General features: G+C 37.5%; 1 protein-coding gene and 1 long non-coding RNA gene across 2 annotated transcripts; both read left to right on the plus strand.

The window, feature by feature from the left end:
- The first annotated feature begins 638 nt into the window (after window positions 1–638).
- Window positions 639–27,910, plus strand: LOC137025122 (zinc finger protein 585A-like). Its single transcript, XM_067393154.1, has 5 exons — window positions 639–673; window positions 1,084–1,318; window positions 9,386–10,427; window positions 21,199–21,374; window positions 26,682–27,910. The coding sequence occupies exons 2-5, from the start codon at window positions 1,147–1,149 to the stop codon at window positions 27,797–27,799; spliced, it is 2,508 nt and encodes an 835-aa protein (XP_067249255.1). The 5' UTR covers window positions 639–673; window positions 1,084–1,146; the 3' UTR covers window positions 27,800–27,910.
- On the plus strand, window positions 16,602–17,685 carry LOC137024686 (uncharacterized). Its single transcript, XR_010895732.1, has 3 exons — window positions 16,602–16,780; window positions 16,858–17,078; window positions 17,506–17,685. It is a non-coding gene; the product is annotated as an uncharacterized lncRNA (long non-coding RNA).
- Window positions 27,911–27,991: the final 81 nt, after the last annotated feature.

Raw genomic sequence — 27,991 nt, forward strand, 5'->3', positions numbered from 1 at the left:
AATACACTAGAAGTTAAACAGATGAGAGAAATGAAGAGCATAAAAGTTAAAATAGCATTGAAACCTAGAGACAAACCCAAGTTTTGCCAGCCCAGAGTCGTTACATATGCTCTTCATCCAAATGTCAAAGTGGAGCTGAACCGTGTCATGAAATGGGAATACTGTCACTGGTACAGTACAGTGAATGGGCTACTCCAATAGTCCCGGTTGTACAGAAAAATGGAGCAGTGCGCATCTGCGGGACTTTAAGAGTCATGGCCCTTTCAATATAATGCACCTTAACAAAACAAATATATGGATATATTCATCATGACAAGGATTCAGATACAGTAAATAATATTATATTGTTAGTTAATACATTAGTAGATCTCTCTGCAATGACAAACTTAATTTTTAACTACAAATGTTTAATGAAGATCAAGATGCTTGAAATTTATTCATGATTTATTCATGAGAATTAATGCTCTGTAGTTTGTATAATTTTCAGTGGAATTGATAGCTTTGGGAATCTGTGATTTGTCCTTTGAATAAACTTTGAATAAACCTTTTTTTTTTAAAGTGTTTTCTGTATGTGAACTTCTATTTCGTGTGAACGGGACTTTTATTTTGGTGTGTTGACATGACGTCATAAGGCTGCGCCGCACTCCTGCATCTGTGATTCTGCTGAAGAAAGGTTTGTGTTTTTAATCAAATGAAGTGTTTAAATCAGTGCAGCATGTTCAGACAATTATAGAGAGAACTATAAAAATGAATTATTTTTTAAATTAACATATTAATGTATCTAATAACAGTAAAGAACAAAGATTTTATGTGTAAAAGTGCATAAATAACAGCAATGAACCTCAGTGAACTTTCATTTCTCATTCTCTTTACACACTGTTTGGTCTCTGGCAAGTAATGATAGAGAAATCAAGCTTCTTTTAATTAATTTGTAGTGCTAGTTTTGAGTGTTTTTAGTCTAAACAGATAATTTAAGTCCATTAACTCTCACTCTGACTCTCTCACCAGTGCACTGAACTACTGAACTAGATCTGATTGAGATGTTTTTCTTTCTGGTAATTTTTCTCATCTTAATCATGACAGAGTGTCCAAACACAGAGAAACTCCTGGTGAAGCGACAGATCCGCGTGACACACTATTATAAAGATGGAGTTTATTACAGAGGAGAGTGAGGACGTGAAGATTGAAGAAACATTCAGAGTCAAACATGAAGAAACTGAGGAACAAACAGAGATGGAGTTTATTAAAGAGGAGAGTGAAGATGTGAAGATTGAAGAAACATTCAGAGTCAAACATGAAGAAACTGAGGAACAAACAGGTTGGTTTCATTCTCAGTCATTCTGTGTCATGATCTCTTTAAATCTATTTATGGACGCAATTTGTGTTGCATGTTAATTTAGGGGGGAAAGAAATTAAAGAAATGGACAAAATAATTGTTTTATTTTGTCTAACATCAAACCCAATATCTACTTCTGAATTAAAGTGATAGTTCACCCAGAAAAGGAAATTGTCATCATTTACTCAAGTTGTTTCAAACCTGCATGAATGTCTTTGTTCTGCTGAACTCAAAGGACAATATTTGGAAGAATGTTTGTAACTAAGCAGATCTCGCCCTCCATTGACTACCATAGTATTTTTTTCTACTTTTTTCTAATTTAAACACTGCCTGCATCATGGCGTGATTATAGTACATTACCATAACGCATTATAGCCAACTATGGTCACATCTTCCATCATAATGCAATGATTTGCCTTACAGTAGGTGGACAACCAAAATGGGTATTACCGCCGTGCATACCGCCGCCGCAGGGCCGTTGCGTTAACTGAAATTCAGTTGCATGTAAAAAAAAAAAACTACCGCCAGGTGGCGCAAAGGGACTGGATTGGAAAGTGACTGTAATAATAAAATGTCGGGTTGTAAACGGAGATGAAAGGACAAAGTAAAACAACAATAATATTATAATATATCATTTTAACATCCCTAAAAACCATTAGAAAATTTAAAGTGAGAGTTAATTTCAAAACGTGGAATAGTCTTAGGCTACAGTCTATGCATCAAAAATTAAAAGAAAGACCTTTACACAAAGTCTTACTGCATGCTATTGTCATTAAACACGCATTACTAGGCATATATATATATAATAGGAGCGCACACACACATGGATTAAAAATTTAATATTTTCATTTTGGTTTCAAGTTCCATATGCGGAGCGAAATGAGAACGGTCCAGCATTTAGACCGCATTAAGAGCAATAATTCTTATTAACTGCTATTGTTCTTGATTTTTTTATTTTTTATTATTGATTTTGCTTTTTTTTATTTTTATATATGCTATGTAATGTTTAGTGATTTTGATGTCGCAGACTAAAATACCGGCAGGAATAAATATTTTGGCAAATTGACTCATTAAAACCAAAGGTGTTCATCTGTGATTGTACATCAAGAGCAAGGACACGTTGTGTGCATTTTGTTTTGTTCTTTTACCAGACCGAAACGCTCGATTGTCTGTGTGAAAACTGCGCGTGTGCAGGAGCGCCAAAAGAACTGGCCATGATTTCAGAAATAACACGTTCCAGCGGATAGATCGCCTCTTATTTAACACAAACCTATATCTTATCGAATTGAGATATTTCTTTCTTTTTAGGTACAATTATTCGCCGAGTTTAAGTTAACTTTTGAGACGTCTCAGATTCTTGCAGAGAGACAGCTGAAAGCACACCCTGTTTTTTATTTTATTTTTTTATTTTATTTCATATAGGTTTTGTTGTTATTGTGAGCGTACACAAATAAAAGTAGACCATTTGTAGTCTTGCACTAATCTGAAGGCTATTGCGAAAAATGAAAGAAGCCCTGTTTTAAGTTGTTTCACTCATGAGAAGAAAATCCATCAGAACGCGCCGGCGCTTTCGTCGGCCAGAGGGATAAAAATGTAGCCAATTTAGTTTCATATTAATATTCGATAATAAATTCGTAGGTCTGTGTTAAATAAGAGGCGATCTATCCACTGGAATGTGTTGTTTCTGAATTTGATATTTTAAGGAATAGAATACACTGGAGTTGCAGTTTATGACGTTTTATTTATCCATCCATTCTTTTTAGTTTCAATGATTTAGCTAAATCGTGCCTTAATAATGGGAGCGAAATTATCCAGTGACTCACGTTTTACTAAAATAAAGAATATAATTCATGAAACACGCAACAATTTCTTAATCAGTGTCCAAACAGATATATTTTTCCTAAGTAGTTATCTGTCAAAATAAAGGACAGGTAACAAACCATGTTTCCACGGCCTTTGAATAAGGCTGAATCAATATACGTCTTTCTGTTTTAATTAAATGTATTTATTACTTTATTACATGTCTTTATTACTTAAATAATTGATAAGATGTTTTTGGTTGAACAATATATTTTAGCTGGTCTAGTTAGACACAAATTTGCGTAGTGGCTTATTGTGCAAACTTTTTTTCCTAAACTCATAACATTTCTTGCAGAATAAAAACAAAAAAAAAAACAAAACCTGATGCTCAGACTTTTAAAAAAAAATCCCTCCGCGCGGGGGGAGGGTTGATCCCATTCGGAACTTCTGCAAATCCCCATAACACAAACAAATAAAGAAACTTACTGCAAATACTCATAACAGAGTCTAACAATGGTGTATTTCGTCAGCTTATTTCATATGATCAGATCAGGATGTTAAAATTAACAAAAAGCACCAAGATTGCAAAAAGGTCTGTCACGTGCATAGCTAAGGCTAATATTTTGAGTCTCCCGCCCTCTGGATTAATGGCTTCGGTGACAAACATTTTAAACAAAGCGCCCTTCCCCCATCTCAAACTTGTCAAGCACTGTTAGGTTGGGTGAGTGCTTTTTATACACACAAGATAATGTAAAAAATTATACATTGATATATAAATGGAACACAATCGGTTTGTTGTTTTTGTTTGTTTTTCTTTAACATTTTTATTTTATTTCTTTGTCTTTTAGGAACATTGGATGGCAGATTATATACAGTTATTGTTCTAATAAATATACGGAACCATAATGTTACATATCTTGGTCAATTCTTTCGAGCTGCTTTACAGCTTAACCACAGTTTGCAACATCAGCAGTTATTGAAATGAACTGAATCAACACAGATCTGCTGATATAAATAAATAGGCCTAAATAAATAGCAAAAAACAAGATTGGGTTTGTACGGTTCATCTGAACTATAATTTAATGATTTATGTTATTATGTTATAGAGATACAATGTACAGATGCCTATGTGTTTTGCACAAAGTAATATTTAATAAAAATCTTAAACTTCCAATGTTAAACATGTTCTCGTCATTTTGCTCTTAACTGCAGTCAAAATACAAATAGGCCTATAAAATGTTCATATGCATTGTGTAGTCCATTGTGAAGAGACAGATTAGGCGCAAACTCTATAGCAGAAACGTTTTATCTTAATAACCTAGCACTTGTTGAATAACAAAATGTTGATTATTGGGATATCAATGTTTTTTTTGTTCATATTTGTGTAGCTTATGGCATGACATTTCTTTTTGTAATGTTTATGAGCGTGTTAATGGATACAAACGGCACAATTGCAGTTTATCAGATTGTTACATAGCTATAATTGCACGATATAGTTGAAACATTGACACATTAAAATCGTCTGATAATCATACAGTAGTTAACATGAACCCATTGTAAGCGATGTATTACCATTACATCATGGGCGTACAGGACACCCCCCACCCTATGATGGGCCCCGTCGCAGATTATTTACTATTTAGCCTTTACTTTTCTTAGAACTAAACTCAATTGACTAAAGAGAAAAATAAAGCATCCAACTGAAGCCCAAAAATGCAAGCAGAATACCACAGAAACTAGTGCTAAATTACCACAAAAGGGGTGAAAATTCACTGTTGTTTCCATCACCGTTTGTAAGGTAGCCAAGACAATAGCAAGCTTTGACGCGCTGTGCTACTGTGTTACTGTTAGCGGTCATGTGCGAGACAATTAAGGTCTTTGCTGAGATATTATTATTATTATTATTATATATTGCCCAAACGTAAATATCCTAGCCAGTAAGTCTAGAGTTAGGCTATTTCTTTATTCTTTTACTGTAAATACATGAATTTAGTTTAGGCCTATATCATTTGATGCACCGATCGAAATTACTGAAAATTTACGCGCATGTCTAAAAGGGAACCTTATATAGCCTAGCCCAGGGGTCGGCAACCCAAAATGTTCAAAGAGCCATATTGGACCAAAAAAACAAATCTGTCTGGAGCCGCAAAAAAATAAAAGTCTTATAACGTTATAAGCCTTATATGAAGGCAGCACAATAGCCGTTTTAAGCAGAGCGCGTTTTCAGCTGGCTAAAAACGCTTTGGTGCACACACGGCCTAACGAGGCGCTGAGCGTCTTTCTCACGCTCAAGCGCTGAGAGCTCAGCGTTTTTTACCTGTTTTTACCTGTTGCCTCAAGGTGAAGTATATTCAACTTTGAGTAAAACGCTGCTCTCATCACTGTCACTTTTTAGTCACTTTCCAATCATAGTGGAGGAGGGGCGGGACAAATACAACACCAACCAACTGTCACATTCTTACTGTACAACGACATTAACAAGCAGATGAGAAATTAATATTGCTGCTCTCCAAAAATACATAGCAAAGTAATTTAACATTGTGTCAACATTTTAAGTCTGAAACAAATTACCCGTAAAATCAGTTATAAGTAACAGTGCCGCAGATATTCCGTATCATAGCAACAAAGCGTCTCAAAGGAAAAAAATGCTGCGCAGCTGAAGCGCTCTCATGGATTTGCAGTTATCAATTTGGGTCAAATTGTTGGATTTTGAGGTAAAAATCATTCCATATATATTGTATTGTTATATATTATGTTGTCAAATCATCAATTAAATATATTCCATCTTATATTCTGCATAATTGTGTGTTTCAAAATAAACACTGACAAAAACTATACAAAACTATATGTGTTTTAGGGCTGGACAGTATGACGATATATATAACATTGATATAAGTGATTACGCGGATTTAAACCTCCCTATATTGTAGTTATATAAAATATTCACAGGCAGATTTGCTTTATGTATTTCCCCAGCGTCTAAATCAGGCACATATAAATGTCAGGAAACACGACTCTTGGCTGCATGTCAGTATCCATGGATTAAGTTTATTTGACAAGTTGTAAGAAACACTTTCGAGTCCAACCTTTAGTGTAATCGTTTATTTTACTCAAGTTTTCGCAGTTTCCCCTGTTAAATCCAGTCACGCAGCAAGTTCTTTTGCCATTCAGTACAGCGGGAAAGTGACGTTGATGCATACCCTCGCCGCACTGAAACGTGTGTCGCAGGCTATGACGCAAATCTTCGTTGACAGAAATGTTGAAATGTAATATTATACACATTTTTACAGCATTGGAAAACGTTAAGAATGTTTGTGTCATGTTTGTCCTCCTACAGAAACCTTATGAAAACAAAAAAATATATGCCACCCCATTTTCATACATTTTTGAAAAAGCTCCAGGGAGCCACTAGGGGAGCGCTAAAGAGCCGCGGGTTGCCGACCTCCGGCCTAGCCTATATGCAAATTTGTGTCTAACTTAGAATTTAGACCAGCTAAAATATATTGTTAGACCAAAACGTCTTATCAATTAATTAACAAAGACATGTATTTAAGAAATTAAATAAAATAGAAAGATGTCTATTGCTTCAGCCTTATTCAAAGGCCGTGGAAACATGAGTTGTTTGCTACGCAATCCATTCCACACCCGACATTCTTGGTTTTCTTCCTGATTATTAAATATAGGCAATTGGTTGATGAAACATTGATTGAAATTAAGATACAATTTCTACAAAACGAAATTCACGTCAAAGAAAGGCTTACTATAAAACAAAACTTAATGAAGTTGTCAAACTCATGTCTGACCCGCTGCATGTCTCCCAATATTGTGCATCCGTCATGCTATTCACTTTTCATAATCAACATTGGTGACATATTAAAAAAATAATAATAATAAAAAAAAAAAATATATATATATATATATATATATATATAATTAGGCTATAGCCCAATATTTAAATATACAGTAAATATGAAACTAAATTGGTTACATTTTTATCCCTCTGGCCGACGAAACAGGCCTTCGGTCATTTTTGGCGATAGCCTACAGATTAGTGCAAGACTACAAAGGGTCTACTTTTATTTATGTATGCTCACAATAACAACAAAACCTTGTGCTTCAGTAAAATAAAATAAAAAAACAGGGTGAGCTTTCAGCTGTCTCTCTGCGAGAATCAGAAACGTCTCAAAAATGAACTTAAACTCAGCAAATAATTGTACCTAAAAATATCTCAATTCGATAATAAATTTGTCGGTCTGTGTTAAATAAGAGGCAATTTATCTGCTGGAATGTGTTGTTTCTGAATTTGATATGTGATATTTTAAGGAATAGAATACACTCCTGCATTTAAATGCGGTTGCAGGAGTTGCAGTTTTTTATGACGTTTTATTAATCCGTCCATTCTTTTTAGTTTCAATGATTTAGCTAAATCGTGCCTTTAATAATGGGAGCGAAATTATTCAGTGACTCATGTTTTACTAAAATAAAGAATATAATTCATGAAACACGCAACAATGTCTTAATCAGTGTCCAAACAGATATATTTTTCCTAAGTAGTTATCTGCCAAAATAAAGGACAGGTAACAAATAACAAAGTATGTGCGTGTCAAAAATTCATGCTGTTTTATTAAAGGAGTTTAAAATATAAATAAAATATGTGTAAAGAACGATTCAAAAACAAGACGGGTAAACTCAAAAGCACGACTGCACGCGTGACGCGTCCGGGCACGGAAAGTGAAGTATACCCGGTGCTTAATCCTCATTTCCTGAAGGAGGGATCGGAGACGTCTTGTCGGACTGACGAATTGGGATTTAGCTAGAGAGACTAATCTACTTCAAGTGTAACTAAAATGAGCCAATGCACATTGGCATGCGATTATTGCACCATTATGTGGCTTTTGCAGCTTCCTATCCTATGCAAAAGTGTGTGTTTCCCCAGTGTTATCCAAGCTCAATGAGTGGGCAGTGTTCATCTCTCTGCGTAAGCTCTGTCCCATCTACGAGTTGGCCCGGCTGTCTTATGCAAGGCACTGGAAGTCGGCAGCATCTGTGACGCTTTGGTAGGGATCCCAATTCGTCTTGGTCCGATGAGGCGTCAAGAGTGACCGACTGAATGGGAACGTCTTTGTTACGTATGTAACCCTCTTTCCTGAAGGAGGGAGCAGAGACATCTCGTCCTGTCGCCACAGCTGCTATACCGCTGCCGGGTCACCAACTTCGGCTCGGCTCCGAAGTGAAAAGATGATATGCGCTTGCACCTGCTGCTCATTTATACCCGTGCTGCCAGGCAGAGCAGCTGAATGCAGTAATCGCTTCCGAAGTAGATTGGTCTCTCTAGCGAGATCCCAATTCTTTGGTCCATTGAGACGTCGAGAGGGAAACAGTCACGACTAGCTAGTTAATTTCTACAATGATGATGCTTTTGTTTCCAAAAATCATCGTTAGCCCACTACAATTGCAAGCTCTGGTGAACTCTGTTGGTAATGACTGAACATTCAACTGTAGTTGTTTTTGGGAAATGCTCAGTTCCTGGAGGGCCACAGCCCTGCTGAGTTTAGCTTCAACTTTAATTTAATGCACCTGATCCAGCTAATCAAGTCCTTCTTCAGGCTTATTTGAAAACTGCAGGTGTGTGTTGGAGCAAGAATTGTACTAAACTCTGCAGGTCTGTGACCCTCCAACTAAGTTATACACCCCTGTTGTAAGGGAAACAGAATTACAGACAAAAAACATTGCATTCAGTTAAACAAGCCATGAGGTAAATGTGTTCAAATCAAGCACCTCAAATGACAGATAGAAGAGGTTAGAGCTTTTTCTTTGAAGGAAAGCTTACTTTGACGCAGGAGAACAGATCAGAGGTGCCAGATTTGTGTCTGTTGTGTAATTTGTCAGAATATCAGACTTTCCTTGTTTTGGTTTTGTACAGAAAACCTCCACTTTAATATTTTTTTAAACATTTGTTGACTCCATTCTTGTTAAATCCTGGGACCTGCAGTATATTTTTGATCTCCTGCTCCCACCGGCAGCAAAGATAAAACCACCTTCTTCCTCAAGATTTGTGTTAAGACCTGCAGGATCCCAATCCAGTGCTCTACTGTGGGCTTTGATAACTGCTAGCTTCAAAGTATTTGGGATACAGATTTTGCCTTTTTCAGTTGTTTAGTGGGCATAGGATTTAGCATACATGTTGTTGGATTTGATGTTTTAGATGTATAAATAATGTTAACTTGTTTTTGTTACTTTTCACTCTAGGCCTGATGAAGCTGAAAGAGAAGAGTCAAGATATGAACGAAATGGAGAAGAAAAATCAGGATGAGAAATGTCATGATTTCATGAATGGGGAAAAATCTACTAGTTCCTCACAGACTCATAAAACAGATTCTAGAAACCTCCAGATAAGAGTTCACACTGGAGAGAGCTCTTTGACCTGCCAACAGTGTGGAAAGAGTTTCAGTCGAAAAGGAAGCCTTAAAGTCCACATGAGAATTCACATTGAAGAGAAGCCTCACACCTGCAAACAGTGTGGGAAGAGTTTCAATCGAAAAGGAAACCTTGAAGCCCACTTGAGAGTTCACACTGGAGAGAAGCCGTTCATATGCACCCAGTGTGGAAAGAGATTTAGATATAAAGAAAGCCTTAGAGCCCACATGACAATCCACAGTGAAGAGAAGCCATTCATATGCTTTCAGTGTGGAAATAGATTTAGACAGAGAAAATACCTTAATGCCCACTTGAAAGATCACAACGGAGAGAAGCCTCACACCTGCCAACAGTGTGGAAAGAGCTTTACAGTAAAAGGAAATCTTAAGAGTCACATGAAAGTACACACAGAAGAGAAGCCATTCATATGCTCTCAGTGTGGAAAGAGTTTCAGACTTAAAGAAAGTTTTAATAATCACATGAGGATTCACTCGGGGGAGAACCTTTTTATATGTCATCAATGCGAAAGGAGTTTCACTGACAGTAATCAGCTTAAGAATCATGTAAAAATTCACATTGAAGAGAAGCCTTTCAAATGCTGTCAGTGTGAAAAGAGTTTCACAAACAAAACAAACCTTGCGAATCACATGAGAATCCACACTGGAGAGAAGCCTTTCACCTGCCCTCATTGTGGAAAGAGCTTCACACTCAAAGGAAACCTAAAGATTCACATTAGAGTTCACACTGGAGAGAAGCCTTACAAGTGTCTAGAGTGTGAAGAGTGTTTCGCATATCACACAGAACTGAAACGGCATTTGCAAACTCATGTTACGACTGAGAAATCAGACAAGGCTCATAAAAAGCCCCCACAGGAGTAATGTTGTCGCTCCGAAACCCAACCTTCTCATTGGTCAGGTCAACCCTAAAAGGTGTGACTTCGACCCTTCGACCTCTCTGTTTTGCTTTGACGGACTGATGCCCTGCAGGGCGACCTCTTGAGGTCAAGGCCTGTAGTCCTAAACCTGCACCCCAGCCATGGTCTCATCTAGAAGGGAGAAAGAACTCTTTCCTACTACAAGAGTCAAAATAACAGCTTAAGTTGTTTCATATTTCTTCACCCAAAGCAGAAGATATTGATTATGACATAGAAACCAAACCATCAAGGATTTCTCCACAGCCTGCAGATCCGATGCTCCTCAACAGAGTAAAGACATTTTGGAAGTATTGTACATTTGAACACTAAACAGTGATCTAATACTAATTTGTGAACCACCTTTGTTAGCTAAGGTGCTTTATTACTGAGAAAAAAGATGATGAATCTTTTCCAGATTGGTTTTGACTTTTTCCCTTAGCTCCATTTTCTGTCCCACTTACGGTTCAACTGTATCATTGCTCATTTTTACCTATGTATGTGTGTGACCTGAGTGTATGTTATGTGTTCATGATTTAGTTAATAAAACTTGTGTACAATACATATTTGGTTCTGACTCTCTGTCTGCAATAGATTGCCTCTTAAATGATCAGATCTTATTACCTGCCCTGTAAATGCTTATTAAAAAGCACTGTAAATGCTAAGAAAAAAATATTCTTCTGTGGCCATGAAAAATACCATTCTCTTAGAATTAATTAATAATCAATACTGAGAGTTCAAAGGATGAACTGATTTATTGATTGTAATTTTAATGTAGCTACATCAAGTTAATCAGATTAACTGATTCAAATATTCATAATTGACCATTGGCCATTTACCTCAGAGTGACAAAAGGGTTTGGACATTTTTTTCTGCTCATTCACGCTGGTGAAAGACAATTCAATTGTGATCGGTCTAATAAAAAAAAATACAATAAAAAAAAAAATTACACTTATAAATACTTAAAATAAATAATCATGTAAATGTGAGACCCTGTTTGTGTTCTTTGTAAAAGAGTATGGCAATAAAAATTTTTTATCTGTTTGAAATCAAGGCTACTTTGACACTACAGAAACCTGGCTAAAACCAGACGATTACATTATTTTAAATGAATCTTGTCCTCAAGGTTATGATTATCGACACAATCCTCGACAGAAAGGCAAAGGGGGAGGTGTTGCTGTAATTTATAGTAATATATTCAGAATCACTCAAAAGACTTTCAAATATAATTCCTTTGAAGTGATGGTGCTTTATGTAACATTATGTAAGTTGACATTTGTGCTGGCTACTGTATACAGGCCACCAGGACACCATACTGACTTTATCAAAGAATTTGCTGATTTTCTATCAGAGTTAGTACTGGCTGCGGATAAAGTCCTTGTTGTTGGTGATTTTAATATCCATGTAGATAATAATAAAGACGCATTTGGATTGGCATTTGCAGACATTTTAAACTCTATTGGAGTTAGACAACACGTGTCAGGACCCACTCATTGTCGTAATCATACCCTAGATCTAATACTGTCGCATGGAATTGATATTGATGCTGTTGAAATTCTACAGCAGAGCGATGATATATCAGATCATTATCTAGTCTCGTGTATAATACAATTAGCCAAGGCTGCAAAATCACCACCCAGCCATAAATATTGTAGAACCATCACGTCTACCACTAAAGATTGCTTTATAAATAATCTCCCCGAGCAGTTTCATCGCCTTAGTATACCTGACAACTTAGAAGAACTCGATGCTGCAACAGAAACTATTGGCTCTCTCTTTTCCAGCACATTAGATGCAGTCGCTCCTTTAGGTCTAAAGAAGATTAAGGAAACTAATCCAACACCGTGGTATGATGAGCACACTCGGGCTCTAAAACGAGCTGTGAGAAAAGCTGAACGTAGTTGGAAGAAAACAAAACTAGAAGTTTTTCGCCTTTCGTGGAAAGAAAAAAATATTGAGTACAGAACGGCTATAAGAAATGCTAGATCTACTAATTTTTCAAATCTCTTAATAGAAAACAAACATAATCCTAGGTATTTATTTGACACAGTGGCTAAATTAACTAAAAACAGAGATTCAACTGCTGACGTTTCCAAAGAGCACAGCAGTAATGACTTTATGAACTTCTTTACTTGCAAGATTGATAATATTAGAGAGAAAATTATAAACATGCAACCGTCTACAGTTTCGCTTCAGACAGTGCACTGTAGTGTCCCTGAGGTAAAACTAGAATCATTCGCCGCTATAGGAGAGGAAGAATTATCTAAACTTATCAAATCATCAAAATCAACGACATGTATGTTAGACCCAATGCCGACTAAACTACTGAAAGAAATGCTTCCAGAGGTCGTAGCTCCACTTCTTGATATAATTCATTCATCTTTAACACTAGGATACGTGCCAAAAACTTTTAAGCAGGCTATTATTAAACCTCTTATTAAAAAACCTCAACTAGATCCGAGAGATTTAGTAAATTACAGGCCAATCTTGAATCTACCTTTTCTGTCAAAGATACTAGAAAAGGCAGTTTCAACACAACTGTGCTCCTTTTTAGAAAGAAATGGAATCTGTGAGGATTTCCAGTGAGGATTTAGACCATACCATAGTACTGAGACTGCTCTCGTTAGAGTTACAAACGATCTACTCTTATCATCCGATCGTGGCTGTATTTCTCTATTAGTGTTATTAGATCTCAGTGCTGCTTTTGACACTATCGATCACAACATTCTTCTAAAAAGACTTGAAAACTATATTGGCATTAGTGGAATTGCTTTGGTATGGTTCAAATCTTACTTATCTGAACTATATCAGTCTGTAGTAGTTAATGAAAAGATGTCGTATCGATCACAAGTTCAATATGGAGTACCACTAGGACCGTTGCTTTTCACTCTGTACATGCTGCCCTTAGGAGAGATAATTAGGAAGCATGGTGTTAGTTTTCACTGCTACGCTGACGATACTCAGCTCTATATTTCCTCGCGCCCTGACGAAACCTACAAATTCACAAAACTAACAGAATGCATAGCTGACATTAAAAACTGGATGACAAGAAATTTCTTATTATTAAATTCAGAAAAAAATGATATCCCAATCTTTGGACAAAAAAACTTCCTCACGAAAAAACCTTGAATACTCTCTAACACTTGACGGATGCTCCATTAAACCTTCGTCCTCAGTTAGGAACCTGGGTGTGCTCTTTGATACCAATCTTTCATTTGAAAGTCATGTTTCTAGTATCTGTAAAACCGCCTTCTTCCATCTAAAATTACGACATATGCTCTCAATGACAAATGCGGAACAGTTGGTTCATGCATTCATGACCTCAAGACTAGATTATTGTAACGCTCTACTGGGTGGTTGTTCTGCTCGGCTTTTAAACAGACTACAGTTGGTACAAAATGCGGCAGCTAGAGTTCTTACTAGAACCAGAAAGTATGACCATATTAGCCCAGTTCTGTCAACATTACATTGGCTCCCTATTAAACATCGTATAGATTTTAAAATCTTGCTACTTACTTATAAAGCTCTAAATGGTTTAGCTCCCCAGTATCTAAGCGAGCTCTTGGTGCATTATAGTCCTTCACGTTTATTGCGATCTCAGAATTCAGGCCAGTTGATAATACCCAGAATATCAAAATCAACTGAAAGCGGCAGATCCTTTTCCTATTTAGCACCTAAACTCTGGAACAATCTTCCTAGCATTGTTCGGGAAGCAGACACACTCTGTCAGTTTAAATCTAGACTAAAAACACATCTCTTTGCTCTTGCATACACATAACACATTATCAATACATTAACATTTTTCAAATCCGTTAAAGGATTGTTACGCTGCAATAATTAGGAGTTGGAGTGGTGGAGGGATGCAGAATACTACTAAGGTAACTAGGTGAGCCTGTCTACTGCAATGGTTCCCAAACACATTCCCGGAGCCTCCCCAGAACTGCATGTTTTCCATGTCTCCTTAATCAAACACACCTGATTCAGATCATCAGCTCATGAGTCGAGACTCCAAGACATGAAATTGGTGTGTTAGACAGAGGAGACAAAATGTGCAGTGCTGGGGAGGCTCCGGGAATGTGTTTGGAAACACCTGGCCAGGCTACTGGCCCGACACTGGAAAAACAGCTACTGTAGTACTGATAGCCATCATTTGAGTTTGTGGTAAAACAATAGAATAGGCATTTAACCTGTGAATTAACCAATGACACCTTTGTGTGCACATTAGCAAAGCAATACCAACAAATAAGTTACACATTATTTATGCAAATTCTGAAAGTAACCAGTGATCACTTGATAGGCACACAGTCCTGTAAAGTGTTCTGTTATCGAAACATCAGATGTCCCGCAAGCCACACTACACAGAATAACTGACATTTGTTCAATGTGAGAAACATCAGGCGAAAGGCTAAATTCTGTTCAGCTAAATGGCATATTGTGCTGATGATTCTGGTTAGTACGGCACACCAGTGATTTCTCTCGCTCTTGATCAGCTCCATGTTACGTTCAGTTTTCTTACTGGCAATTCCAGACTTGAGAGCATGCCATGTCTCCATCCTTCGTCTTTCCACCCCTCTGCTCTTTAGTCACTGCTCCACAAGCACTAGAACTAGCTAGACTAAGGTTAGCTTCTTGAGCAGTATCCGAACCTTTCGGGAAAAAGTTCATTTAGGATAGCTTTCCAAGCTTTTCCATCTTGCTTGTGCATGCCTTCTGTATTCAGCACCACTAGAATTTGAACTTCTCATTGTGATTACCTGCTCTTAACAAAGCCATCGATTATTCAATGTTCGTGCTCGTCATGGTGCAGCCTGTGGCACCCTCCAGTGGTCTTGCCCCCTGGTCAATTCCCTAGTTTGCCCAGCACTTCCCCCGGCCCTGGTCATTCTGCTCGAGCTGACAAACTTGATAAGATATGCTACTTTTTTGTACTGTTCACTATTTTAGTACATTGCCTAATTGTTTAATATGGTGTAAAAGCATTGTCTGCAAGGCACATGCAATATCCTGTTATCAGTCATGTGGATAATTTCACAAAATAACCAGTTCACATAAAGACTTGGCGTTTGTCATTTTGATTTGTTTTTAATTAGGAAAATTTAAAGAAAATGATCACTTTGGTATTGTTGCTCATGACATGTTCTGTGTGTGACAGTGTCAACACAAGGGTTAAGGACAAAAAATGTAATACATGTGGGAAAATGGGCCATATCAGTCACGTTTGCAGAAGAAGTAGCAATGACAGAAAAACTAAGAGTGGAAACACAGCAAAAATGCCCAATGCCGCTTTGCTCAGCTGACGTTGTTCTCCAAACACTGGACAAGCATTGCATCCTGAAGGTGTAATTGATGTGCATGTGAAAATGGGCAAGCAGACAGCAGATCTTCCATTGTATGTTGTGCGGGGGGGCTATCTACCACTCTATAGCAGAGAGCAGTTGTGTCAGAGCAAAGTGAGCTGCAAAGAAATAAAAAGTCAAGTTGAATACACTAGAACAGGGGTACTCAAGTTCAGAGGCCAAGAGGGCCGCATTTTAACCAAATGAAACGCGAAGGGCCACAAATTATAACTTGGATCGTAAGACTTTTATTTAGGCCTACTTAAGAAAATATTTGTAGTTTTACTGTTTATTTACTAAAAGTGCAGTTTTTAAGGTCTGGCTGTTGTTCACTGGCTGATGAGAGTTTGTCCATAAGACGAAAACATTGCACTTTTTTATAGTCTTTTTATACTCCATTACACCTTTTTAACACTTTTTATAGCACCTATTTATACTCAGAGAATAAATGTTTTATTATTTGTATTATTATTACCTACCTTTTAATTTGGTCAGAATCCAAAAATATTTTTTCTTTTTTTTTAATGTTCAATCACAATTTTATGAATTATCTAACTATAACCAACGTTGTAAACATGATAAATCAGATATTCTCCGTGAGCTCAATGATGTGATGACAGATCTGTAATGGGAGCGCTGCTTGCTTTATGTTTATGTGGTGATGTTATCCCCCACTTTTCGTTAATTAGAGCAAAATGGTACATTCCATCTGTATAAAAAAAAGGATGAGTCTGACATCTAGGGCACGTCATTTGGGGTCTCGGTGCTGACGTCATTTCTGGTGTGCCGTGTTGATGTCCTGAAGGTAAGCGTTGCTGGTGGCAGCTGCAGTCTTGCATATGTTTGGACGGGGTAATTTGACACCCATGTATTTCAGTGTGGCTGAGGAGTATGGTAGACGCGTTGAGCAACTTTATTTCTGCGAACCTTGTGGCTTGCACGCCATTGAGTGTGCGGGGTGGTGCGAGTCTTTATTTGCAGGTATGTGCATTTCATGTTTGGGTTAATGGGATGGTAATTTCTATTTTTTTTTAATGCCATGTCTTATATTTTATTAGTGACACGGGAGCCAGGAGGTGTTGCAGCAGGCTTTGTGGGCGCGGTTAAGCATCGTAATTCCTCTTGTTGAACAACACGATTTATATCATCTCTTAGCTGTAATGAATGCATGAACTGGAACGTTTTCGGACGGCTGGATGGTTTCTTTCTCTCTCCGCGTTGATTTCTTCGACCGTTCTTCTGCTGTATACCGGATGATGTCATTGCTGCGGCTTTGCAGGTAACACTAATTCACGTCATCACCTTGACGACCGGACCAACAGCGCGTTGCCGGCCATCGGTGGCGCATCCAGCCAAATTCAAGAGACTTGAATTTCCGCGATCTGTGGATTTAAAGGGGGTAATTGGGGGCGAAACGCTACGTGTTTGTCACTACTATTGTGTCGTTTTGTGTATGCTGTTATTTTGACCTCATTTTTATTCTGGAACCAGTGTTTGTGTTTCACCTGTTTGTTTATTTGATGCATATTTATGGTATGATCCTGTGCTCTTAACAATTAATGAACATCAGCTAGGACGATCACTATTGATTTGTGACACTGATCCCTTTAATAGCATGTGCTACGTATTTTTGGTCAAACCATAAGGTGGAAAGTGTTACTGTATGTGTGCGCTTGTGTCTCATCCTGTTCTCTTTTTCCCTTCAGAATTGGGGTACCAGTATTAGCCAGTGTCCTCTGTGTGTGGTGGTGGTTCGGCTGTCAGCTTGCAGTGTTCACAACGGGTGTTGTTGGTGCTGTGTTGTGAGAGCACGAGTGTTTGCTGTGTTTATCCGATAGGCAAGACGAATTCCCCAGTTTTGAAGCGGTAAACTCATGTCTATATGGATGTGCAAGTTTTATGAGTGATCGTACTCCTCTTTTAACTTTTATACATTAAAGAGAATGGTCTTGTATTTTTCTGATGTTTATTAAATAAAAGTTTGTGTAATGTACATTGTCGTCTGATACCTGTCCAGCCACTGCTTATCTGTGTGTGTGTGGTACTTTGTGTACCCGTGGGTCCCCGGCCCATTTCCGGGGTGGCGTAGTCGAGCTGTTGCCATATTTGGCTTAATTGTGTAAAGCTGTTAATAGCAGAATGCCACATTTATAACACATTGACATTAAGAATAAAAGGTGTGTTTTTCATGCTGCTCGGCAACTTACACACTGCATTTCATCATGGAAAAATAAGGTTACTTTGTTTTTTACTTGCGCGCACAGTCTCGAGCCTTTGGTGGCGTTCACGAACACAAGTGCTCGACACATGCGTACTAGAGAGATTCATGCTTGTCTAGTCTTTTTCGCTCAAATAGTTACAATAAAATCTCTTTGTACTTGTTTAAAATTAGAGTTGCTGGTATCTTTTAATCCCCTCAAACGAGCGCTCTTCAACACGGTAGGTGTTTGTTGTTACTCTTGTTCTGTCTTCTCCGTTTCTTTTCAGACTGAAACAACAGCCCGTTTCAGTGCTGAAACCTTGTGGACAAACTAAATTAGTGCAAAAACTATTCAATGCGCGCGTGCAAAGTGCCTTCAGTTTATATTGTTCTTTGCGGTTAGAAAAACTGTGCTGCGCGCGTACACTAAACGCGATCTCTGCTGATGATTACAGCGTCACGCGCACTGTACGCCTACCCTAGTGTACGTGTAAAAAAACGAAGTAATATTCACGCTAATTTTGAACGCAAATTATAATAAAAATACATTTATATGTAGCATGATGCGAGCCACAAATGTAATGCTGACGGGCCGGATGCGGCCCACGGGCCGCCTGTTGAGTACCCCTGCACTAGAAGTTAAACAGTTGACAGAAATGAAGAGCATAAAAGTTAAAATAGCATTGAAACCTAGACACAAACCCAAGTTTTGCCAGCCCAGAGTCGTTACATATGCTCTTCATCCAAATGTCAAAGTGGAGCTGAACCGTGTCATGAAATGGGAATACTGTCACTGGTACAGTACAGTGAATGGGCTACTCCAATAGTCCCGGTTGTACAGAAAAATGGAGCAGTGCGCATCTGCGGGACTTTAAGAGTCATGGCCCTTTCAATATAATGCACCTTAACAAAACAAAGATGACATTTGATTTTATTTATTGATCTTATATGCTGTGGAGAAACTGAGATGGAATAAGATGGATATATTCATCATGACAATGATTCAGATTTAGTTATTATTATAAATATATTTACTGTATTAATAATAATAATAATAATATTGTTAGTTAATACATTAGTAGATCTCTTTGCAATGACAAACTTAATTTTTAACTGCAAATTTTTAATGAAGATCAAGATGCTTGACATTTATTCATGATTTATTCATGAGAATTAATGCTCTGTAGTTTGTATAATTTTCAGTGGTATTGATAGCTTTGGGAATCTGTGATTTGTCCTTTGAATAAACTTTTATCTGATCATATTTTGAAAGTGTTTTCTGTATGTGAACCTGATATGAACTATTTCGTGTGAACGGGACTTTTATTTTGGTCTGCTGACATGACGTCATAAGGCTGCGCCGCACTCCTGCATCTGTGATTCTGCTGAAGAAAGGTTTGTGTTTTTTTCTCTTGTTAATAAATTATCTAATGGTGGGTTAAATGTTCTTAATTTTACTACTTTCAACCAAATTCTAAAAATTAATTGGCTTAAAAACTTTGTAAAAAAAAAATCAAACAAGTATTTTCAATGTAGTCCCATATTTTTTATTTGAAAAACTGGGGGGGGATACATTTTTTTATTGCAATGTCCTTATATAACTGGTAAACTTCCTGTTGCTTTGGCAAATTATCATAAACAAGCATTACTCTTTTGGTCACTTTTGTACAAACACAATTTTTCTCCTAGCAGATGTTTTATATGGAACAATGATAATATTCATAATAAGAAGTCATTGTACATGGATAATTGGGTTCAACACAACATTTTAATTGTTAACCAGCTCATTGACAAAAATGGGCAATTATATACATACCACAACTTTTTCAAAATGTTTTTTTTCATACCCAATGGCATAATAATGTTAACCAAATTCTCAGATGTAGATGTTAGTAATACAACCTTACAAAATCCTCAACTTTTTGTAAATGGTCTCTCCTTTTTTGATAAACATTTTAATAACAGTTTTATAAGAAATTCCTTTAATGTTGGATCCATTCCTTCATGTCAATCAAAATGGCCTAAACCTCATTGTATATCTTGGCACAGCATTTGGACTTTACCATATAAATATATCATTTCTAATAAAGTAAAATAAATAATTTACAAAATTATTCATAGATGTTATCCTGTAAATGCAACCATTAGTAGATATATCCATACTGTCTGTGATAAATGTACTTTTTGTAACACATCATCTGAGGATATTGAAAATTTATTTCTTTATTGCCCTTTTTCTATTTTTTATATTTTTTTTTGGACTGACTTTAAAATAGACATAACAAAAAAATTAAACGGAACTCTTAATTTAGAACCCCACGATATTTTAATTTGTTTTCAAAATCCATATTTTTATCAAAAACAAAATTATGTTATTAATCTTTTAATTATTTTGGCAAAGTTTTATATTCATAAGACAAAAATAACTCAAAAGAAACCCTCATATATTACATTTTATAACACCAATTTCACAATATATTTTGAAACTCTTTCAAACATGAGATCACAAGACATAAAGCTTATTAAAACAATACAAATTCTGAAGCTTTTCAAGTTCATGTAACTGCCCTAATAATATGTAGTACTTTGTATCCTTTTTTTCTCTTTTTTTCTTTTTTTTTGTATACATTTTCTTTTTGTATTTTAGTTATTGTTGGTATTCTTTGTTTTATATGATCTGATATGTATTACAATGTCTTATATTTGTCTTGTAAAATAAAAAAAAAAGGTTTGTGTTTTTAATCAAATTAAGTGTTTAAATCAGTGCAGCATGTTCAGACAATTATAGAGAGAACTATAAAAATTAATGATTTCTTAAATTAACATATTAATGTATCTAATAACAGTAAAGAACAAAGATTTTATGTGTAAAAGTGCATAAATAACAGCAATGAACCGAAGTGAAGTTTCATTTCTTATTCTCTTTACATGCTGTTTGGTCTCTGACATGTAATGATAGAGAAATCAAGCTTCTTTTAATTAATTTGTAGTGCTAGTTTTGAGTGTTTTTAGTCTAAACAGATGATTTAAGTCCATTAACTCTCACTCTGACTCTCTCACCAGTGCACTGAACTACTGAACTAGATCTGATTGAGATGTTTTTCTTTCTGGTAATTTTTCTCATCTTAATCATGACAGAGTGTCCAAACACAGAGAAACTCCTGTTGAAGCGACTGAGATCCACGTGACACACTATTATAAAGATGGAGTTTAATAAAGAGGAGAGTGAAGACGTGAAGATTGAAGAAACATTCAGAGTCAAACATGAAGAAACTGAGGAACAAACAGAGATGGAGTTTATTAAAGAGGAGAGTGAAGATGTGAAGATTGAAGAAACATTCAGAGTCAAACATGAAGATACTGAGGAACAAACAGGTTGGTTTAATTTAATTTAAGTCTTTCTTCAGTCATTCTGTGTCATGATCTCTTTAAATATATTTATGGACGAAGAAGAAGAAATGGACAAAATAATTGTTTTATTTTGGCTAACATCAAACCCAATATCTACTTCTGAATTAAAGTGATAGTTCACCCAGAAAAGGAAATTGTCATCATTTACTCAAGTTGTTTCAAACCTGCATGAATGTCTTTGTTCTGCTGAACTCAAAGGACAATATTTGGAAGAATGTTTGTAACTAAGCAGATCTCGCCCTCCATTGACTACCATAGTATTTTTTTCTACTTTTTTCTAATTTAAACACTGCCTGCATCATGGCGTGATTATAGTACATTACCATAGCGCATTATAGCCAACTATGGTCACATCTTCCATCATAATGCAATGATTTGCCGTAGCTCTACTGACATTCATTAGTGTGACATTTGTTAGTGTGACAAGCAGACTACGTTATGCTCTTTGGCACAATAATACAAGCTAGCTTTCTTACAATATACATCTTGATTTCTATTTATATATACATTTCAATATAGCATGTCAACAACCAGGGCCATTTTTGCATAAATGCGTATAACGTAAAATGGACCCAGATCAAATAAAACAAAATTAAGTAGTCCTCAGATGCATTGTTCGTTACAGAAACCGAACTATAGTCCTCAGCACTGTTGAATGTTAAGCCCCGTGTACACTTCAGCCCCCCGTGTTCGTGCACCGTCCGCATGACATAATTTTCGTCATGCAGAGGGCTCGCGGCTGGCTGCACACCCCGTCCACGCGCAGCAAAAATTTCGAGACCGTGCAGACAGTGCGTGTGCATCAGCGCATGCGCAAGCAGGAAAGAAGAGTCCACAAGGTGGCAATACGCACAGTTTTGAGCACAATGTGCAGTCGTCGAAGAAGAGTGTGTAAAGAACGATTCAAAAACAAGACGAGTAAACTCAAAAGCACGACTGCACGCGTGATGCGTCCGGGCAAGGAAAGTGAAGTATACCTGAGGCTTGATCCTCATTTCCTGAATGAGGGAACGGAGATGTCTTGTCGGACCGATGAATTGGAATTCCGCTAGAGAGACTAATCTACTTCAAGTGTAACTAAAATGAGCCAATGCACATTGGCATGCGATTATTGCACCATTATGTGGCTTTTGCAGCTTCCTATCCTATGCAAAAGTGCTATTTCCCCAGTGTAAGCTCCACCCGTCAGCCCAATGAAGGAATCCAACGGCCTGGTTGAAGGTTATTCTGCGTGTACGTCTTTTCTGGCACTTCTATAAAATCAAATTTATTTATTAAAATTGTTGTTTTCTAATTAAATTCTGACTCCGTGAATAATTTAATCTGACTCCAAATTTAAACTCTTTGAGTTTACAACATTTCTGATTTAACAGTTGATCATTAGATTAGTTGTGACTTAATTTAGATATTTGATTTTTTGAATATCGCATACTTTCAATTGTTCATTCATTAGGGACCCAGTGCCGCACAGAGATACTCACCCCGGTTGCGGTAACTCACAATCATAAACTGGCCAATCTGATCTTTGTCAGAGGGTGTAATGAGTTAACTAATACCTTTAGATGGTTGCCTACTGCTCACTCAAAACTAAAGTGTATTTTAATTTAGCCACTTCCATACACCTTGCTAAATCAGGTGGAAAATAGAAATCAAAAGGTCTTCAGATGAAGTGCCTACTGCTCCTTCATTCATGCGCCTTCAGTTTGTTCTACCCTGGACACAGATTTAAGGTAGCATTAGCCTCCCATAATTTACTGGTAACAATGTTTTCAGGAGAGTCCAAAATAAATCAAAATGTAACATTTATTTTGCCAGGCAGGATTACACATCAATTGAAAGAATTAAAAGAATACATAACACAACTTGATCAGCAGAAAATACAAAACACAATTTTTTAAAACATAGTAAAAAGCAATTTCAAAGAGTCAGCATACCTGGCAAGTAGAGAGACACACAGCAAGGGTGTGGGATGTTCTGACTACAGATTCTTCCTTGAGTGGTTTGCCAAATCCCTTTAAATATCCAAATCTTAACAAAAGGACAGTAAACATTTAGCACCCAAATATTTATGCAGCTTTTGTTGGACCCTTTCTCGTGCCCCAGAGGGTCACACGCCTGGTTTTGGGGATCAAACAAATGGTTAATAAAGATCTTTATTGGGGCATCTCCCACACCAGGAGAACAGGTCTTGTTATTTGATGTGGGAGTGAAACCATCTTACCAGTTGCACCAGACGTATTTACATTGATGTCACTTAAAACAACTAAGATAATAAATTTGTGAGGATTGCATGGCCTGAGGGGAAAGAGAGGGTGTGAGGAGTCAGAAACTCAGCATGGGGGGGGGGGGAGAGGAGGTCGAGCCACGCGTTGTCCTGTGCTCTTTCTCGCAGATCCTCTTTTCAGATTAGAGAGTTTTTATTGTTTTATTACAGGATAGAATCTTGAATTCAGTCCTGAAATCCATCCTTACACCAGTGTTATCCAAGCTCAATGAGTGGGCAGTGTTCATCTCTCTGCGTAAGCTCTGTCCCATCTACGAGTTGGCCCGGCTGTCTTATGCAAGGCACTGGAAGTCGGCAGCATCTGTGACGCTTTGGTAGGGATCCCAATTCGTCTTGGTCCGATGAGGCGTCAAGAGTGACCGACTGAATGGGAACGTCTTTGTTACGTATGTAACCCTCTTTCCTGAAGGAGGGAGCAGAGACATCTCGTCCTGTCGCCACAGCTGCTATACCGTTGATGGGCTGCCGGGTCACCAACGGCTCGGCTCCGAAGTGAAAAGATGATATGCGCTTGTACCTGCTGCTGCTCCTTTATACCCGTGCTTCCAGGCAGAGCAGCTGAATGCAGTAATCGCATCCGAAGTAGATTGGTCTCTCTAGCGAGATCCCAATTCTTTGGTCCATTGAGACGTCGAGAGTGACTTACTGAAAGGGAACTACTTACCACAGTTTAGAGAAACAGTCACGACTAGCTAGTTAATTTCTACAATGATGCTTTTGTTTCCAAAAATCATTGTTAGCCCACTACAGTTGCAAGCTCTGGTGAACTCTGTTGGTAATGACTGAACATTCAACTGTAGATGTTTTTGGGAAATGCTCAGTTCCTGGAGGGCCACAGCCCTGCTGAGTTTAGCTTCAACTTTAATTTAATGCACCTGATCCAGCTAATCAAGTCCTTCTTCAGGCTTATTTGAAAACTGCAGGTGTGTGCTGGAGCAAGAATTTCGCTTTCGATTCCGATCCGATATTCAAGTAATAAGAAAAGTGCTAAATTAGCTAATAAACATTATGCCTCACTTAGGGCTGTGACGGTCGACATGACAACCGTGCCACCGCAGTCGTGGAGTGTCACCGGCGGTAGTGTGGCGTGTATATAATATATAATCTCAAAGGTCGCGTTAACCGAGAATTTTCCATCATTGATTGAATTTTTTTTAGAAGTGACGGAAAAAATCTGCAGCCTGTCCGTCATTTTGACAGATTACTGAGGCTGAATTTAACTGTAATTGTAATTCCCACCCTTGTCCAGTAGGTGGTCAGTGCGCTCCAGTGTGGCAGCAGAGCGCGAGTTCAGTCTCCAGAATAAAATGAAAACGATGCGTTTGATTACACGCACCCAGTTTGTCCACTCTATTATATATTATATAATACTTATGCTTACATAATTAAGTTTCTAATCCATTTTGTTTTAAATAGTTTGTTTTATTTTTCTTGCTGCTGACTATAAGTTTATGGTCAACGAATGGCTTCTCTGAGGTAAATAAATACGTGACATTGTTTACAACACTGATTGAACTGATGTGATACAGATTTCGGTAAGCTAATGCAACTTTCAACATTTTTTATTTTCATTCATTTTTATTTCTGTAAAGTAGTAAAGAGGAAGAGATGATCGCGTTCACTCACAATCCTCAAAAAGTGTTGAGATCAGATGAAAACTGAAAAGTGACGCAGACTTTATTAAACTTTTTTTCATAATACTTTCTTTTCATAATATAAATAAGTGCATAGCCTAGGCCTATTTATTTATCCTATAAGTTTGTAAATAAATATGAAAATGTGGACGAAATCAGAAGCTATTAAATGTCTTATAATTAAAATTTAAATGATGGAGCAACATAGGACAGAACAAAACAAATGCTATTAACAATCTTTCATTGCGCAAAAGTATTATAATATGAACGGCTCCCATACAGAGCGGCACAAAGCGCTTTTATGCGCATCCCGTGTGCAGAATGATGCGCTTGAAGCATCATGGAATCAGAGAGCGCAGCGGCAGCGTTCCGCAGTGAAAAGTTCAAAGCACAAAGTGAAGATATATTGATGATGCGTATTGTATTACCGGTATTTTGATGAAGTATAATAATAGAAACATTGATTCATCTTGGAGAGAGTTTCATTGTGTTGACTGTCATAACCGAACGCGACACGCAGTCTAAATGCTGAATGGAGAATGACTGACAGCCGCAGCGGAGGGAGGAATTCATGTGAACTTTAATTTAACGAATTAAATATTTATCTGTACCTCATATTAAACTATAGAATGGCTTCAGAACACTTGGAATATAGTGCACAGAAACTTTATGGTGCTTTTTAATGTTTTTGTGCCCTTTGTGGAGTTTAACAATAACACAGAATAGTACACGCACAGTATCGGATTTGGATTTGTCCCGTCTGGCCGATACCTGATCCGGCAAAAATGGCAATATCCGAGCCGATATCGATCTGAATATTGGATCGGTGCATCCCTACATTCAGTTAAACAAGCCATGAGGTAAATGTGTTCAAATCAAGCACCTCAAATGACAGATAGAAGAGGTTAGAGCTTTTTCTTTGAAGGAAAGCTTACTTTGACGCAGGAGAACAGATCAGATGTGCCAGATTTGTGTCTGTTGTGTAATTTGTCAGAATATCAGACTTTCCTTGTTTTGGTTTCATACAGAAAACCCCCACTTTAATTTTTTTTAAACATTTGTTGACTCCATTCTTGTTAAATCCTGGGACCTGCAGGATATTGTTGACCTCCCGCTCCCACCGGCAGCAAAGATAAAACCACCAGCTTCCTCAAGATTTGTGTTAGGACCTGCAGGATCCCAATCCAGTGCTCTACTGTGGGCTTTGATAACTGCTAGTTTGAAAGTATTTGGGATACAGATTTTGCCTTTTTCAGTTGTTTAGGGGGCATAAGATTTAGGATACATGTTGTTGGATTTGATGTTTTACATGTATAAATAATGTTAACTTGTTTTTGTTACTTTTTACCCTAGGCCTGATGAAGCTGAAAGAGGAGAGTCAAGACATGAATGAAATGGAAGAGAAAAATCAGGATGAGAAATGTCAAGATTTCATGACTGGGGAAACATCTGTTAGTTCCTCACAGACTCATAAAACAGATTCTAGAAACCTCCAAATAAGAGTTCACACTGGAGAGAGCTCTTTGACCTGCCAACAGTGTGGAAAGAGTTTCAGTAGAAAAGGAACCCTTAAAGTCCACATGAGAATTCACACAGGAGAGAACCCGTTCATATGCTCTCAGTGTGGAAAGAGATTTAGACAGAAAAATACCCTTGATACCCACTTGAAAGTTCACACTGGAGAGAAGCCTCACACCTGCCAACAGTGTGGAAAGAGTTTCAGTCGAAAAGGAAGCCTTAAAATCCACTTGAGAGTTCACACTGGAGAGAAGCCATTCATATGCACCCAGTGTGGAAGGAGATTTAGATATAAAGAAAGCCTTAGAGCCCACATGACAATCCACAATGAAGAGAAGCCATTCATATGCTCTCAGTGTGGAAAGAGATTTAGACAGAGAAAGTACCTTAAAGCCCACTTGACAGATCACAATGGAGAGAAGCCTCACACCTGCCAACAGTGTGGAAAGAGCTTTACAGTAAAAGGAAATCTGAAGACCCACATGAAAGTACACACAGAAGAGAAGCCGTTCATATGCTCTCAGTGTGGAAAGAGTTTCAGACATAAAGAAAGTTTTAATAATCACATGAGGATTCACTCGGTGGAGAGCCTTTTTAAATGTCATCAATGTGAAAGGAGTTTCACTGACAGTAATCACCTTCAGAATCATGTAAAAAATCACACCGCAGTGAAGCCTTACATATGCCGTCAGTGTGGAAAGAGTTTCACATACAGAGCAAACCTTGAGGATCACATGAGAATCCACACTGGAGAGAAGCCTTTCACCTGCCCTCAGTGTGGAAAGAGCTTCACGGTTAAAGGAACCCTAAAGATTCACATTAGAGTTCACACTGGAGAGAAGCCTTACAAGTGTCTAGAGTGTGAAGAGTGTTTCGCATATCACACAGAACTGAAACGGCATTTGCAAACTCATGTAACGACGGAGACAAATCAGACAATATTTAACAAATAATTGTTTAAAACTCACTCTGAGGTCACGTTTTATTGTGCTGAAGTATGTGTTTCCACAGAAGAGCAGAGACACATTGAAAACCTTCAAAACAGACTTTCCTGCATTAATATATAGACAGGCTGTTCGTAAATGAACATGCATATTCATAGGACATGGCATCCATTATTACTGTTTATGTATTATCTCTTGTTT

The sequence above is a fragment of the Chanodichthys erythropterus genome, chromosome 8 (genome assembly GCF_024489055.1).
Source record: "Chanodichthys erythropterus isolate Z2021 chromosome 8, ASM2448905v1, whole genome shotgun sequence".
In the NCBI taxonomy this organism is placed as follows: Eukaryota; Metazoa; Chordata; class Actinopteri; order Cypriniformes; family Xenocyprididae; genus Chanodichthys; species Chanodichthys erythropterus.